This window comes from Apis mellifera, linkage group LG8, assembly GCF_003254395.2.
Source record: "Apis mellifera strain DH4 linkage group LG8, Amel_HAv3.1, whole genome shotgun sequence".
Classification (NCBI taxonomy): domain Eukaryota; kingdom Metazoa; phylum Arthropoda; class Insecta; order Hymenoptera; family Apidae; genus Apis; species Apis mellifera.
Genome location: NC_037645.1, coordinates 10,528,248 through 10,546,115, shown reverse-complemented (window position 1 = coordinate 10,546,115; position 17,868 = coordinate 10,528,248). Strand labels below are relative to the sequence as shown.

General features: G+C 26.4%; 4 protein-coding genes across 7 annotated transcripts in view; 3 read left to right on the top strand and 1 right to left on the bottom strand.

The window, feature by feature from the left end:
* Positions 1-113: 113 nt before the first annotated feature.
* On the bottom strand, positions 114-1,313 carry LOC726028 (probable rRNA-processing protein EBP2 homolog). Of its 2 annotated transcripts, XM_001121804.5 has the most exons (3): positions 1,150-1,313; positions 996-1,079; positions 114-924 (listed from the first exon to the last, which is right to left on the bottom strand). In XM_001121804.5, the coding sequence occupies exons 1-3, from the start codon at positions 1,222-1,224 to the stop codon at positions 133-135; spliced, it is 951 nt and encodes a 316-aa protein (XP_001121804.1). In that variant the 5' UTR covers positions 1,225-1,313; the 3' UTR covers positions 114-132. The 2 variants fall into 2 exon arrangements, with proteins under 2 accessions (XP_001121804.1, XP_016769125.1); XM_016913636.2 differs by lacking the exon at positions 1,150-1,313 and having other exon boundaries at positions 114-936; positions 996-1,074.
* A 532-nt stretch (positions 1,314-1,845) lies between these two features.
* LOC100576795 (uncharacterized protein YJR142W) lies at positions 1,846-6,392 on the top strand. Its single transcript, XM_003251162.4, has 5 exons — positions 1,846-1,981; positions 2,655-2,752; positions 2,821-3,025; positions 3,103-3,582; positions 4,209-6,392. Exons 1-5 carry the CDS (start codon positions 1,906-1,908, stop codon positions 4,331-4,333), a joined length of 984 nt encoding a protein of 327 aa, XP_003251210.1. The 5' UTR covers positions 1,846-1,905; the 3' UTR covers positions 4,334-6,392.
* Positions 6,393-6,983: 591 nt separating this feature from the next.
* The window catches only part of LOC102655072 (microtubule-associated protein futsch-like), a 65,059-nt gene continuing 54,174 nt past the window's right edge, over positions 6,984-17,868 (top strand). For 2 of the 3 annotated variants that reach the window (XM_006568257.3, XM_006568255.3), the window contains exons 1-2: positions 6,984-7,174; positions 7,615-7,724. In XM_006568257.3, coding sequence (XP_006568320.1) covers positions 7,663-7,724 — 62 coding nt within the window. In that variant the 5' untranslated portion in view covers positions 6,984-7,174; positions 7,615-7,662. The remainder of the gene's footprint in view (positions 7,175-7,614; positions 7,725-17,868) is intronic. The other variant, XM_006568256.3, reaches the window with a different exon arrangement.
* LOC552665 (quinone oxidoreductase-like protein 2-like) lies at positions 8,319-10,792 on the top strand. The gene is made up of 8 exons (NM_001242431.1): positions 8,319-8,650; positions 9,174-9,407; positions 9,470-9,661; positions 9,760-9,941; positions 10,022-10,113; positions 10,188-10,311; positions 10,485-10,614; positions 10,736-10,792. Exons 1-8 carry the CDS (start codon positions 8,399-8,401, stop codon positions 10,760-10,762), a joined length of 1,233 nt encoding a protein of 410 aa, NP_001229360.1. The 5' UTR covers positions 8,319-8,398; the 3' UTR covers positions 10,763-10,792.

Sequence of the window (17,868 nt, the reverse complement as noted above, 5' to 3'; positions counted from 1 at the left end):
ACGAGATTCCAAAAATATTTCGATAAAAAATAAGAAATAATAACGAAAAATATCAAGATTACATAAAATATTTATTTTACAAGTAAACATCATTTAATCATATAAAATACTTTGTCAATTAATTTATCGCTATTAACGTTTTTTCTTTGCTTTCATCTGTATCCTACGACTTTTTCCTAATCTCTGCTTTGATTTTCCTTTTTTTTTCTTCGAATCTTTTCCTGGTAGTGAAGGTCTTTTATATTCTGACACATCTGCGGAACTTGCCCTTGTGTTTTTTTTGCTACCTCTTTTTTTACCACCAAAACCAAATTTGGCATCCCTCATTTTACGTTTTGCTGCTGCTTTTTGATCCACTGCTTTGCCTTGAGGTTTCTGTTTATCTTCTAAGAAATCAAGATCTTTTCTCACACCTTTACGATACTTTTTGACCTCTTCTAATAATTTTCTCTTTTCTGCATGTTTTTTCAAAGTTGCTTCTATTTGCATTTGTTTTCCTATTTTCCTCTGTTGTCTCAATTGCCTAACCTTTTCTGATCTTTGCGCTATTGTCTGTTGTTTCATTAGGTTTTCTCTGACCTTATGCATATGAGCATCCGATTTTGCCATTTCAGCAAAATAATCGTCTGGTCTAGTTGTTGGAATACCAAGTTTCTTTAATCGGGCAATACCCTCCATAACAGCAGCTTGTGCCTGTCTATGAAACATCGTTTCTCTACGAAAATCATTTAGAACAGGATCATCTGCTGGATCATATTGAGGTAATTTTTTATTCCCTTTCAATTGCTTCGCACGTCTATCTTCTTGTTCTTGCATTTGCAATGCCAATTCTGGCGCTAAAGGTGCTGGTGCATTAGTCAAGTCTAATCTTTCAATCCATGGTAAATTCAATTTAATTTCTTCTAGCTTCTTTTTCATAAGAGACTAAAAATGATCCTAATTATGATCCCCTCATTATTTTTTTGTATTCAAAGATCTAATTATATTATACTTACAACGCAATTTTTTGGTGTTTTTTTATTTTTTTCAACTACATTTAGACCAGGTTTTAATAAACCTTCTGCAAAAGCTTGCCTCAACTGTACACGTGAAAAAATATAGGTTAGAAAAGAATTATATTAAATATTTTGGAATATAAATAGTATTTACTTCTTCGTCTGATGAATTATATTCCGAATCGGACTCGGAAGACGATGATGCTTTTACAGCTTTTTTCACTTTCATTTTTTAAGTTAAATTTATCAAATGTATAAATTTAAAATTCTTATTGTAAACAGATACATATTCTATGTATCTTTAGCGCTATCTATTGGGAAGATAGAAACATATTTGAAACATAATGTTTAAATGATAAGCTTTTTTACTATTTTTAAATATTATTAAAATAAAAAATTAAACATTCTTTTTGCTTTTATAAACAATTTATTATATATTACAAAAATTGCATGTAATAATTTCTCTTTTGTATTATAAAAATTACTTTATCATAACGATGTTATTATCAGATTTATTATAAACAACGTCATTTCAGTTTTTAAAAATTTGTATATTTAAAATTTCATTTAAAAAAAAAAGTATACGATATTTAATAAAAACAAAGTTGCATATCACTTTCTATAAATGAAGACAATTATAAATTATTAATGTTATCAATGATTATTTTCCATCACAATAAAAAAAGAAATCTATGTTGTATGATATAAGAAGTAAATTTAATAATCTTATCTTTAAATCTATGAAAAAATTAAAAATATATGAAACAAGATACGAACCAATCATATATAATGATTTCAGTTCAAATTCCATTTCTTAGAGTGGAGAAATTCTAAAGTGAAGTTCCTATCTAAAATAATATATTCTATGCCAGAATTTTTTGTCACAGTTGGTTAACGACAGCGAAATATCATGACGGATAGTGATAAGAAACCTATGTCACGTTTATTGAAACTTGCTAACAAATTTAATTGCTTCTACCTGTCAGGTAAGTCATATTATTAATATTTAAATATATCTGATCTTTTTTTTTATATCAATGAATTAATTTTCTAATGATTACGACATAGAAACGTATGGCTTTCCGTCCTGTCTACTAAGATATTGATTTCGAGTTTGTTGTGTATTCTTTCTCATATTTTCAGTGGATTAACAAAAACTCTGTCTATATTTTTTGGAAACATAAATAATATTAGCAAAATTTATCGCATCTATTATTTTCCTTATTATTTGTAAAATTCTTCCCATTTTTCTGATAATAAATATTTTGAATAAATTCTTGTTACATATACATATATACGTATATTTATCAACGGATAAGAATTCGTATTATCTATATCCGATAATCTAGAGATATAATAATGTTTTGTTATATAAGTTTAAATATAAATATAAATATAAACCAAATCTATTTAATAATAAAAATTTTTAGTATTTTTTTTTTTTTTTAGATTTAAATGTAATATGATCAATATTATACTATGTTATATTTTTATAATGATAAAAATATATAATTTTTATTAAGTTTATTTTATATTTTATTTTTTTTTATAATATTATTTGTATTTTATAATATATATAAATAGATTTTATATATTTCTTAAATTTTACGGTAATGTATTAATGAATAATAATATTTCGATATTCATAATGTTCTTTAGGTTTTCATGCAGGGGAATGCAGAGCATTTGTTGTTGATGGTCAACAAGTTGGCCTTGTACGTCCAGATGTAATGAAAGAATTATTAAATTATCCACAGGTATTCATATATTGAATTGCAGAATAATTTATAGAATTTTAATATTTATTTTAAATATTGCCTTGAAGGTATTTCAAGTACATCCTGAATACGTACAATTAAATCCAGCATTCAGAGACTATGCAGAAAGAAGTGCTCGAGTTGAAGAAGTTTTAAAAGAATGGCGTGCAGGTGGGAAATTCATAACATTAAGAGGATGGAGAGAAGAATGTTATGAAGTACGGGCAGAATTCAATACTCCACCATTATTTAAAATGGATCGATCTGCTACATGTATGTATAATAATCATAATTTTCTTATTAATATTTTTACTTATTCCGAAAATATTATTAATATTTATTTATTATAGGCTTATTTGGGATTCGTAAATATGGAGTAGATATTAATGGATATGTTATGGATCCTGTAAAAGGTTTATCAATATGGTTACAAAAACGTAGCCCAAATAAGCAAACTTGGCCTGGATATTGGGATAATATGGTGAGCGGTGGATTGAGTGTGGGATTTGGTATTAATGAAACTGCTATAAAAGAAGCTGGAGAAGAAGCCAGTATTCCCAATAATCTTATTGCAAAATTAAAAAGTGTTGGTTGTGTATCTCTGTTTTTTGAAAGTGAAAGGGGTCTGTTTCCCAATACAGAGTTTGTATACGACCTTGAACTGCCACCAGATTTTATACCAAGTAATAATGATGGAGAGGTTGAGAATTTTGAATTGCTTCCAGTTAATGAATGTATAGAAAGGATACTGTCTTCACATTTTAAAACAACATCAGTTCCAGTTGCTCTTGACTTTTTAATTAGACACGGATATATCACAGCGGAAAATGGTAAATACACAATATTATATAAATGATTGATTATTAAATTGCAAATTATACATCCAAAAATATATTATATTAAAATATATTATATATAAAACATGATATATAATATATAATATAAACATATAATATGTAAAACATATATTTATTTGAAATTTGGAGTAAGTTAGTAAAACGAGATGAGCATGAAAGATTCGAATGAACAACAAAAACAAAAAAAATAAATGATTAAATATTATTCTTTTTTTTATGACGAAATCTGAAGTCGTATCGGGATAAATGAAAAATCGTTTTAAAGAGAAAGGTTTCGCGCTTCTAATGATTCCTCACTCGGTGACCGGAATTAACTATTTTCGAAGTTATAGCAGTTCAAAGTTTTCCTAATGTTAATGAGCTTTAATCGAATTTTTAGTCTTAAGTTTTAAATTAAGCATTAAATGTTCATTTCTGAAAAAATATTATGCCTATAATAATCTTATTAATGATATATTTGAAATAAATTAATTTCAAAAATCATTTATTTGATTTAATTCGACTGATTCAAATTTAATTATATTGATTATGAAAAAAATATATATTTATCTATTGATTATAATATTAAATATTCTAAAATGTTTATTTCTTTGTTGCAGAGCCTAATTTTATTGAAATCGTGGAATTGCTTCATATACCTCTGCAGACCATTTACAATCATCCACAAAAAAAATGTAAATTAGCTGCAAATGGTGAGGCAATCGATTCTTTAAACAGAATTTAAGTTTAACTAGTCTTTAATTTAAATTGCGTTAAAAAATTAATTGAATGAAATGAAAAGTTAGCTTTCTTTTGTGATTTTCTTGTATTTGATCAATTCTTCGCAGATTTTATAGTAAGGAAAAAGAGAAAAAATGATGCAATTTTATATACATAAGGCTTGCAAAATATTTATAAATCACTAAATAATAGTTCAAATATTCCAAAAATCGATTTACAAGATTTTTATGACATTCAAATTAACTCTTATTTCCATGCATATTAGAAAAGAAAAATGAAAAAAAAGAAAAAAATACGTAATTTCAATAGCTATATATACTGATTATAATATTTTTACTCATAGATATAATTCTTTTTGTTATGATTCTAGTAGTTTTTATATAATAATGATGAAAGTATTGGTAAATACGATTTTTTGATGATTCTTATAGGAAGAATATTTCGGAAAGTAAACATATATATTATTAACTTAGCAAGAATTTAATAGGAAAGATATATTTTAATTTGTTGACTGCGAATTTATTAACGTTTAATAACTTGTAAAATTGGCACAATATATAGATATAATTTAAGAACTAATTTTTAACATCGTTATATAAAAAAAAAAATCACGTTACATCTTCCTCTAATTTTTACTAATCATCGAACTGAATTTTTGCACAATAATGAAAAGAGAAGTTTTTGCCCATTGTATGATATCTAAACTTGTGACGATTTTTGATATACATCGATGTCAAATTAGAAGTATTATTCATACAGCATTCCAGAGCATAGATTAAGACTTCAGTTTCTAAGCGACATGGATAAAAAAACGAAAGAATAACAATAGTTTTTTCTAACGTTTGTAATCGAACTTTTGTACTAAACTTGTACACCTAACAACAACAACAAAAGTGCATATGAATGCCAATGCAGTAATATCGTAATATTCTGCGTAGAATTAAGACAGAATTCATTCACAGTATTATGGACGTGAATGCACAGTATACTGTTTGATATGTTTAAAGTAAGGAACAAATGGAAAAAAAAAACAAAAAAAAAACAAAAAAAAACAAAAAAACAAACAAACAAATTTATAGATGAATTATGTCAACGTATGTGTTCTTATATTCCAACTATGCTACCAACGAAAAATGCTTTAGATCTAGCATTTTATCTTGAACGACTTTTTTGAGAAGGGGAACAAAAGTGTTCGTATATTGTTTATTGTATGTAATACGTAGGTAGATTTTTTAATTGAAAACGATTGGTACTAAGGTTCTGATCAAGTGATATCATTAGATTTTGAAGAATAGTAATTGTATAAATGGCAAACGCAAATCTAAAGCATCGCATTTTTTGTATCAATGTTATGGATTTAATATTTATTGCTCATTTTACTTATTTGAAGATTGTGGTTTAATTTATGTATTCATTGTTCTGTTCATCTAATGCACAGAACTTATTTTTATTTTCTTTAAAAGTCAACTAACAATTAAATATTTTTGTAAGATATTTTATTTAAATGATGCTTCGTACTATTTGCATTGCGTATGCCCTTAAGTTAAGAAATTTTTTGATACTGAACTAGTTTCTATGAGATGAAAAGTCATTAGGTGTGTTGAATTCTAGATATAAATTGTTGTTAAGAATTCAACATTACAATCATTATAATTGTGTTTTTAAGAAACTTTTCTACTAAAACTAGAATATCTGTATCGTGACGTATTATGTTAATATATTTGCTTTCTTTCATTGCTTTTATTTTTCGTCTATTTTGCTAGATGAGACGTAGTTGAAATATCCGTACAGCTTAATCTAACTTTATTTAATCTTCATTTGTACTAACCTCTGATATGTTTAATTAAGTAAATTCGCTATTTTTATAATTATATACTAGTCATTCTTATCATTGCTTTATAATTTCTTAACAATCTGGTCATAAAATTGTAGTATCTATGATTATGTTTGTTTTTAAGTGAAACTAACATTTTTGTGATAGAAATGAGTACGGCTGGCCATACTGTTTAATGCATGAATTAATATTTGTCAATGAATAAATTTAATTAAATTTAAAAATGTCATCGTTTCTATCAATGACACCTGAATGGCCATCGTTCTATTTTTCTTTTTCTTAATTTTTTTTTTTTTTTCTTAACATAAAAACATTATATGTTTTTCTTTTCTTTTGTTTCTATTAATCATTAACAGAATTAAAATGTAAGGCGAATCTTCTATAGCCATTTTTATTCGTTGCATAAATGTTGTACTTAATTTTCATAGTCTTTTATATATAATGAATCCTCTGTTATAAAATATAATAATGTAACAATCATTAAAGCAAGAAAAAAGAGAAGAATCAGTTGCAATTATACATTAAACTCAATAAATAAAGTTCAAATATTTTGTATTTTATCATTTTATCCTTTTCCATGTATTCAATAGATTTTCCTATATTTTTAATATTTTATTAAATAATCGAATTAAATAATATTATGCATAACAATTTCTGATGAAATTAAAGATCTATATTTTAAAAATCTAAATAATAAAAATATTTTTCAATGAAAAAGCAATAACAAAAACTAGTGAGGATGTTCAGAAAAAAAAAAAATAAAAATATAGTAGAAGCTTGGTGGGGAGACTTGACTTTGTTGGAAGAAACAAAAATCGACCAAATCACTCCCTCTTTGAACATCATTGGGATAACAGTTTCGCGACTACTCTTTAATACTTGTACTTCCTGTTGAAGTTTATATTCAAATTTTTTATTTGTTTTCAATTGAAAGTTTTTTTAATTAACTTTAATTTCAGTGAATAATTCAAACGAAACAAGTGTTGTGTAAAGTTTTATCTTGTTTATCAGGTATAGTGAAAAATATTTTAATAACTATTTCTTTAAGAAACAATTACACTTATAAACATTAATTTTTTTTATTCATTATGATTTTATTAATTTTTCTGCAATGAAAACTATCGAGATTGCATCATATTGCGAAACATCGCATTTTCGTTTTTTTCTGTTATTTCTCATAAAATCCATTAATTTGATCAAATTTTGATAATTTAGAAATTAGCCTAAGATAAAAATTAGCGAAAATTTTTACATAACAAAAATTTAATTTTCCCCCTATTTTAATTATTTTTATGCTAATAACTTTGTATATTCTTTATAGTAGTATAAAATAATATATCATTAAATAAAATTTTGTCAATTATTAAGTTAAAATTTATATTTAATATTAAGTTAAAATTTTCATATTTGTACTTTTTTTTAATTCATTTGCGTTCTTTTCTATTTGATAGTAGATTTTTGACTATGGATTCTACGACGTTTTCACTGAAACAGTCTACATGTCCTTTAACAGCCACGAAAATTTCATCAAGACTTGGATATTTCATACATTTGGCGATAGGTGAGTTATTTCATTGCTACATATTTTTTATTTTGTATGAATGTAACGAAATCTCAAAACTATAATATATATATAATCAAAATTTTGTATACCTCACATTATACTTTAAGAATTAAATTATAAATTTTTTAAAAATATTTTACGAATAGAATATGAACGAGTAGAAAATAGATATTTAAGTAATTAAATGAATATTGATCGATAAAATCAATAAAAAAGATCTGATACATTTGCAAATGCATTTGAAAAATGGCGATACAATGAAAATAAAATTTTCTTTTACTGACCTTTTTAAATTTGATGTCTAAAAATAATTGAAAACTTGATATAATGTAGCTTAAAGTGATTATTTCATAATTCACATATAACATATTTGCACTGAACACTTTTTCCACGTTATTTTTTATTAAACACCATTTTACACAAATTGTAAATTTATATTACGACATCTCACATTTAACTGCGACAAACGATTTAAAATTGTTTCGTTAAAGATTTAAAATATCGATATATGAAAGTATTTCATTTCGATTTTAGGCTCATCGATATTAAAATTTTGAAGTTCGATATTGAATTAGCATTGCGCATGCGCGTTCGCATTCACCAAATGGTTCCGTAATTTCGTGTGGGTGCTATTCTTGCGTTTTAAATAATAATTTTAGGTTGATATAAAAATGTCGACATTAGTAAGCAGAAGAATTTTTGCGCATTTTTGTAGTAATCATTTGAAAAAGTCGTCAATGCGTTCAAGAGTTGTTAGTTTTAGTTCTATTGAAAATGAAAAGTCTCCCAACCTAGAAGAAAATGCAAAAAGTGGTATGCCGGCTTCAGAACCAGGCAAAATTTCTGCTGCAGTTTTGAAGAAATTCTCTGATCCGCTCATTTTAGAAAATATTGAATCTCCCAAAATATTGCAAGCAAATGAAGTAAGTTTAATGTATAAAGATTTACAATTTTAAGTGACAAGTTTTAAAGTATCTTTGTTCTATTTTTAAATACTTTCAATTGTTTAATATCAATTTTTCTAATAATTGAATTAATTATTTCATTTTGATATTTTGAATAGACAATGTTTCTTGTATATTTCATATCATATATAATAATATTATTGTTTATATAAATAACAAGGAGAAACTTAATATAGAGAACATTAAAAACAAAATACACAATAATTTTTTATATAGCTTAGAATTAGACAAAGTGAATATGAAATTGTTATAGATTTAATTAAAAATAAAAGAATTTAATAACTTTTTAAAAGTTAGTTTTAATATGCTTTTATTTAATAAGATTATTGAAATATTTTATATTTTTTTTTATGATAGATTAGATTATTCAAAATAAATTAAATTTAAATTTAAATTTTTTCTAAGTAATTTTTTTTATAATAATAAATTAAATTTTGGATAGACTTTTTATTAAAAAGTAAATGTATCTTTATATTGGTAGGTCCTTATAAATGTTGATTATTGTGCTTTCAATGCATCAGATGCATTATTAGCAAAAAATTTACATACATTTAAACCAACTTTACCTATGGTGCTTGGTTATGAATTTGTTGGAAAATTGATTCAAGTTGGGGAGGAGGCAAAAAAAGAAGGATATAAAATTGGGGATAAGGTTATTGCCCTTAATAAGGAACGTTATGGAGGTTTAGCTAAACAGTGTATAGCAGAAATTACTGTAAGCAGATTTCTTTCAATTAATCATTTGTATTTTATTCTATTATAAACGTAAAATTTTAGGATATCTGGAAAGTACCATCTGAGATAAAATCTGTTGATGTAGTGGGTTTACTCGATGATTATATTACAGCTTTAATTGCATTAGAAAATAAAGTTAACATTCTAGAAGAAGATATCATTTTTATTAATATTGGTATAAGTAGTACTGGTTTAGCTGCAGTTGATCTTGCCACAAATGTATTTAAAGCTCAGGTTAGAATTTAATACTTGAGATTTATATGTATATATATCAAATAAAAAGTCTAATGTAATCACTTTTTGTTATAAGTTCGCGATGATTATTAATTCAGGTAATTAGTGTTTGTGCTACTGAAGATGGAGCAGCTCTTGCTAGAGAAAAAGGTGTGATTGCTTCTTTTAAATATAAAGATCGTAAATTATTAAAACAAATTGAAGAGATAGCTGCAGAGAAAGATATTAAAAAAATCTTTGATGATGAAAATGGTGAACATTTAAAAAAAATATTAAGTTGGTAAGTTTAACGAGAATTGATTCTTATGTAAGATTTTAGTTAAATTAAAAGCAATGGTAGTAATTATATTATATTTTTAGTTTTACTAATATTTACAAAAGTGAAATAACAATACAAGATTTGTTACGTGATGATAATTTTGCTGTTGTATTACATCATTTTTCTCGCGAAGGTACAGAAATAATTTTAAAAAAGTAATCATTTTAAATTAAATTGGATGATTTATTCAATGTTTTTATTATAAAGGGAGGATAGTGATTGCTGGTACAACAGCAACTATAAAAAATGATTCTGATGCATCAAAGAATGGTTTTACTATTAGTGGATTCAATTTAAGAGAATGTAGGAAGGAGAATCCTGAGATATATCGGTATAATAATTATTACTAAATTAAAATGTTTTATAAATTTTGTCTCTTAATAAATTATTAAGAAATAATAATAATTGTTAAATCATAGTTAAAAGAAATTAGATTTAGATTTAAATTAATTGATATTCTTTAATTTTATATACTTTATATATTTTATAATTTTGTTCAACTAGACAAGCCGGAGACGATGTTTTACAATTTATTGAGGAAGGTTTGATTAATCCAACATCTGTATTGACTGTTGGATTGCCAAAAGTAAACGATGCATTGGAATTTATTCTTAATAATAAATCTCCAGGAAAAGTGAGTGTGAGAAATAAAATTTCTTAATCACAATTATTATTCTATCGATTATATTCTAAATTATTTATAATTATGTTTTAATTATTTAAAGAATTAAAAATTAAAATCATTCATTTCACAGGTAATTGTTGATATAAAAAATAGCTAGATAGCTAAATAGCTAAATTTAAAGCGAAGAAAATGATATTTTATAAATAATAAATTTTTTTATTAAAAAAATACATGAAAGTTTTATCGTAAATAATATTGCAATTAATAAAAGATACTGAATATATTTAAGATATATTGAATTAAATTTTTTTATTAAATATATAAAAATTATATTAGAAATAAATCAATTTATTTATATTTTCTGTACTTTATTTCTTAATAAATATTTTGCATTTTTTTATGATAGATAGAAAATTAAGTACACAGTAAGTATCTTTTTTTCCTATTTATCTCAAAATTTGCAATCTCGTCTAAAATTAATTACAATCAATTTTTATTTTCATAATTTTTTCCTATATTTTAACATTATTTTGGTTTACTCGTATCGTTCGAAACAATGGAAAATTACGATTGTTCTTAGGTAGCAAACTTGATTGTGGTCATTATCGATTGCTCAACAAGCCCCCTTTATCGAAACTGGAGCATTTTGTTACCATGCTATCGACGAAAGGAAGCACGAAGTAAAAGTCTTGAGAACGGTCCTTCGTGAAATCGTCGATTATAAATATGTTCCCCTTAATGGTAGCAAAGAATTTTGTTGCGTTCCTCTGTCAGGTTCGATTCGAGGTGAAGAAAAGTGATTGTGCTTTTGTAACACACAGTTGACAGAGTGATACATACATGCATTTCGATCTTAAGTTACGAGGCCATTATCGCTACTCTGGGAATAATGATCCAAGATTGGTAGAAATTCTTTTTGATCTTTTTCTTCCGATACGTTTAATGTTGCTGGAGAAATGTTGAGTATGCAGAAAATTGATCAACAAAAACGAATATCATTATATGCATATTTTTATTTTAGATAAATAGTTGGTAAATTACGAATAGCGTGAAAAGTAGGCCGACTATTTAACCACACTGTCCGAAAGGATTGTCCTTTCGAATTCCTTCACTACGGGGGTCGAATGACGGCAGGGTTAAATGCGTTGATTAATTGATAACCGTGATTTGGGATCGTAAAGTGGCGTGGGTGCTCCAGATTGCGTGAAACGAGCGACTCGATATGGTCAGCCCTCGGGCAAAGTCCTTGTAAAATTATTTTCAGTCGAACAGTCTCAGAAAATATTTCTTTTTTTAATTTTTTTACCATTAAGGTTAGTATCAATAATATATTTGACATTCCATTTATGAATATAGAAATTATTTTTGTAAGGAAAAATTATTCATTAAAAAAATGAATTAATATCGAGAATTATAATTGGTTCAAGGGATTCTGGATAACGATATAAACGTGGTAAGACACAATTTTAATATTCGATCGTCCATTGACGCTGATATCGCGAACTCTTTATGCAAATGACGTTACTTTCTCTGGAAACCTTGTAGCTCCAATTTGACAAATATCGCTTTTATTTGAATCTTAGTCACGATTTATCCTACTCTGATTATTTTATTTCATTTTTTCATTTGAACGAAATTTCATCATTTTTTCTTTTGAGCTATCTTTTTTTATATTTTTTTATCTATTTAAATCAGAGAGAAAGATTTTATTAATTAATTGTAACTGTAGATCATGGCTATATTAAACAAGTAAAGTAAAATTTTTAATTAAAAAAATTTCTTTTTGTTGATTCCGTGTAACAGATCTGGGTTTTCATTAATTAGTCGTGCTTTATGATAATAGAAAAGACTTTTGTGCTTGATGAAATTCTTTTCAATTAAATTTTTATTATTTATTTACAAGATATATATATATATATATATATATATATATATATATATATATATATATATATTTCATATTTATGAAAAAAAAAATCAGATTTATTTCTGAAGAGTTCTATTATTAATAATATGCAAATAAATCATATCAAAAAAAAATTTAACGATAACTAAAATCAATTTGAGGGAAGTTTTCTCAAGAAACAGTTACCCAATATGAACAATTTATCTCTTCACTACTTCATATATCCTGAGAATGTGAAACCATTAATTTCCTTCGCGGAGTCGCATAGAATTTTAAATTTCCAATCCGAATAAAAAAAAAACCTGCATCGAATACATCATCATAGTTAATCTAATTAATCCTTTCTTCGATCACTCGAACATTTTAACGTAACACATTACGTTAAAAGCAAACGATCGATGTATCAATGCTGCGTCAATCAATGGGGCTAATTACGTAAGAAATCGAACAGAGGCGCCATTTTCGGCGTTCAATTGCTCCATTTCGCTTCGATCGTTGGAGAGATAAGTGGGAATTTCGAAGGGCGCGCGTGTCGTGTAATAAAATACGCGTTCTAAAATCCATCGATTCCACTCGAGGGAAGAGAGAGAGGGGAAGAGGGAGAGAGAGAGAACGAGAAAGAAAGAAAGAAAGAAAAACGTTGGACGCGAAAGTACTTGAGAAACTTGACTTTTTGCGCTCAATGTATTTTATTATGTAACCTGTCCTTTCGATCTACACGAGAACCTTTATTTCTCCTCCACCTCCGACATCTGGCAAGCAAATCGTCCGCGGATTCTCTCTTTTCAACATCGGGTTAATTGAAAGATCGTGTATCTCGGATACGAGGCGTAACACGGCAGATATATTAACCGATTAATTTTTATATAATTTTCAATAAAGATTTTAACACAGAGTTATCTTAATAGCAGTAATCAAGCAGCTCGTTTCTATTATCTGGGAAAAAAAAAGAATACCAATTAAACAAATTCATTGAAATTCCCAACTCATCATCAACAAGAAAGAAGAATCAACGAATCAACAGCCTCGTTAAGTTTTATTAATTTTTATTAATTATCCCTCGCCATATTGTTAATTCGTCGGTAAAGTCGTTTCCATCGTTGTGTTCAGAGGCTCGCTCGTCCGCGAGCGAGTCAAGGGAATTGATCCGATCCAACGCAGACGGCGATCGCCCGATCGATGGCGGATCTCGACAGGGTTGCAAAACAGGAACGAGATCCGCTGGATCCGAGAAACGGAGGCGCGTACGTGGCGCGAAACGAGAGTGGGAGAGGCTTACGACAGTCGCGTATATCCGCGTGGCAGTTACGCGGCATTTGTCGCTCTGTCTGCGAGAACGATAAAAGGAAATGGCCTCTGCGTATCGCGTATCTGTACAATCACTCTTGAGAGCAGCATGGTTCACCTAGATATGCTAATATGATTAGAAAAGAGCAAGGGACATTTGCAAAGCTTTTCCTTCGGCTCGACCGGTAAATTGCTCGCCTCTGTTACATTATAGGCCACACATGCGCCATTGCGTTCTGTCTACGATTACTTCGCATTAGTCCAAATTATCGATCCGTGGATGCGATTGCACGCGTTCTTTCTTTCTTTTTTCCTTTTTTTTTTTTTTTGTTACAACGTTGATCGACAAATATTGATTTGAAAATTGGCGAAAATTTTTTTAGAATTTTTTAGATTAATTATCGTCGAGAATTTTGCAATGATTTTTAATTTTGAATTAAAAATTATTATAATAATTTTGGAAATTTTATAATTCAAAATTGTGCTTTAAATTTGCAAAATTTTTCGGATTCTTTTATTCAACGTTTTCCTTATCAAAGTATCAATCATAATTAAATTTGATTTTCAATTTACTTTCACTATTTTTCTGAATATTCTTGTCTACCAGATACAAGAGAAACATTTCACGCAACGTCTCGCTAATTGTAAATCAATTTTATTTTTTTTACACGAGATAAAAATCGCCAGGTTTACATTAATTATCGATGTAACGTTGCGATAAAAGAGTGGTCGGCGACATTTAAAAGATTTTTTTCCGAACGGAAGTGTTTCAGTTCGATAATTATCAAAGGTTAACCGCTCTGCGATTAGCGTGCAAAGTGGATAAATTACTACTTTCAAACTCATCATTCTATCGCACTACTTTACTTCAAACAAACCTGCGATCCTTATTATTCCTTCGTTTATTTATAAATAAATATAATAATATTTTCTTTCTTCATTTCGATCTCCTCTCAATTCACATCACGTTCTCAAAATGTTAACATGTGTAATTCAATTGCAAAACGCAAACATTTTGCGAAACACTTTTGCCTTGCTCTCTGATTAAAAATTTCTTTTCTCTTTTTAATTTAATAACAGGAAACTGTAAAAATTCTTCCATTTCAATTTTTTTTCAAGATTCGTAGCATAATTGCAATCTTCGTGATCTAACAATTTTTCACGACGTATATGAATACAACAATTTGGAATTTTTTTTTTTTCCAAGAAACGAAACGGACAAATTAAAACTTGAATCACTTGAAACTTGTTATTAAAAGACAATTTACTCCGTCGATCTACTTTCACGCCACGTGTTATTCTCGTGTAAAAATATCCCGTCTAAAAATCCTGACCCCTCACCGGCGCAAATTGCAAAATTATAAAATGTCGACCCGCCCCTCCTCCCCATTTTAAAACGCTTTATTCCCGGCAAATTAATTCGCGAACGGGGTTGAGACGGAAATTGCGGGTGTCAGTGGTAATTATGATCGGTTCTCTATGGCACGGCATATTTCTAGGCACGCCGATAATAAAGTTACGACAGAGGCTGGCGTTAATGTTATGCGGGGGGGAGGGGGAGAGCCCATGGCTGGGCCGGCCGGTTGGTATTGTTGTGCCACTCAGTAGCCTGGTAGCACGTAGATAGGCCGGCCTAACAATGGTCAGGTCTCTGTCACTATGTCCCATTATGAAATGATAACACTTTCATCGGCCGCAACGACCGATCACGGTTAATCAATCGCTTTGACGGGGATTGAAGTTTCGATCCACCAATTTCGATGATTCAATTGCAATTAGAGAATTAATTTACTCTCGATTGCATAATTTCCCCTCCTGTTTATTTAAAAGAAATTTAAAAAAAATTATTTGAAGTAAATTTTCTATAGATATAAAATTCGATCTTGATGAGTTTTTAATTATATATAAAAAAAAGAAATAATTTAATATTTACAATCATAATATTTATAATTAATAAATATAATATATATATATATATATATATAATAAATATTTTTTTTAATTAAATTATATATATATATATATATATAAATATATATATATAATAAATATATATAATATAATTAATAAATAATTATTGTTTGATATATTATAAATATTTTTATGAAATTTAACATTTTTATTTTATTTTATTTTATATTTTATTATTTTATTTTATTATTTTATTATATATATTATATTTTATTTTATATATATAACTTTCTCTTTTTATTTAAAAATTTATATTTGTATAAATATAATAATTTTTATTTTAACAAATATATATTTGTTTAAATAAAAATAATTTTGTATGAGATTACAGAGGCACAGCAAAATAGAATAAACACATGAATTAATAAATAGATATAATTGTAAATATAATAGATAATATAATTAATAAATAATTGTTTGAAATATTATAAATATTTTTATGAAATTTAACATTTTTATTTTATTTTATTTTATATTTTATATATATTTTATTTTATTATATTTTATTATTTTATTTTATTATTTTATTATATATATTATATTTTATTTTATATATATAACTTTCTCTTTTTATTTAAAAATTTATATTTGTATAAATATAATAATTTTTATTTTATTTTATTATATTTTATATTTGTTTAAATAAAAATAATTTTGTATGAGATTACAGAGGCACAGCAAAATAGAATAAACACATGAATTAATAAATAGATATAATTGTAAATATAATAGATAATATAATTAATAAATAATTGTTTGAAATATTATAAATATTTTTATGAAATTTAACATTTTTATTTTATTTTATTTTATTATATTTTATTATTTTATTATATATATTATATTTTATTTTATATATATAACTTTCTCTTTTTATTTAAAAGTTTATATATTCGTTTAAATAAAAATAATTTTGTATGAGATTACAGAGGCACAGCAAAATAGAATAAACACATGAATTGTAGAATATGTGAAATGATGATATATATATATATATATATAATTCGAAGGATAATCACCATTACGATTGATCGACATTGAAATTTCTATCGAATGCCGAAATTAATATCATTCTCGAAATACAAATATAATGACAATTTTTCGAGCTCGAAAATGAAATGATCGTTTCAAGTACGTCCAACACGATATCGTCGCGTCGTGTCAACTTGGGTCGATCCGCAAAAGATACACATACTAATAACTGGAGCAGAGAGTTGTGTAAACCGGTGGGTGGCCGCCTTTCTCCGAGAGTTGCCAGCTTTAAACACGATCGTTGTACGCGAGAACACCGCATTTCTGTCACAGCCGCCGGGATACGATTCTTTTTTCTTTTTTTCTTTTTTTTTTTCAGCCGCGGAGACATTAATCGGGGATCGACCTCGTCTAATATTTTAAACGCCACTCGATATTTTAATTACGCCTCATCGTCTTAATCACCGTGTCGACAGATGGAAAGTATATGATATTGATGAAATAATATAATATAAGAAAGCATAGATAATATATGATATTAATGAAATAATATAAGAAAGCATATATGATATTGATGAAATGATATAAGAAAGCATAGATAATATATGATATATTGATGAAATGATATAAGAAAGCATAGATAATATATGATATTGATGAAATAATATAAGAAAGCATAGATAATATATGATATTGATAAAATGATATAAGAAAGCATAGATAATATATGATGAAATAATATAAGAAAGCATAGATAATATATGATATTGATGAATATATAAGAATATATAAGAATATATAGATAAGCATAGATAATATATGATATTGATAAAATGATATAAGAAAGCATAGATAATATATTGATGAAATAATATAAGAAAGTATAGATAATATATGATATATTGATGAAATGATATAAGAAAGCATAGATAATATATGATATTGATGAAATAATATAAGAAAGCATAGATAATATATGATATTGATGAAATGTTATAAGAAAGCATAGATAATATATGATATTGATAAATATGTAAGAATATATAAGAATATATATAAGAATATTGAAGAATATATAAGAAAGAATAGATAATATATGATATTGATGAAATAATATAAGAAAGAAT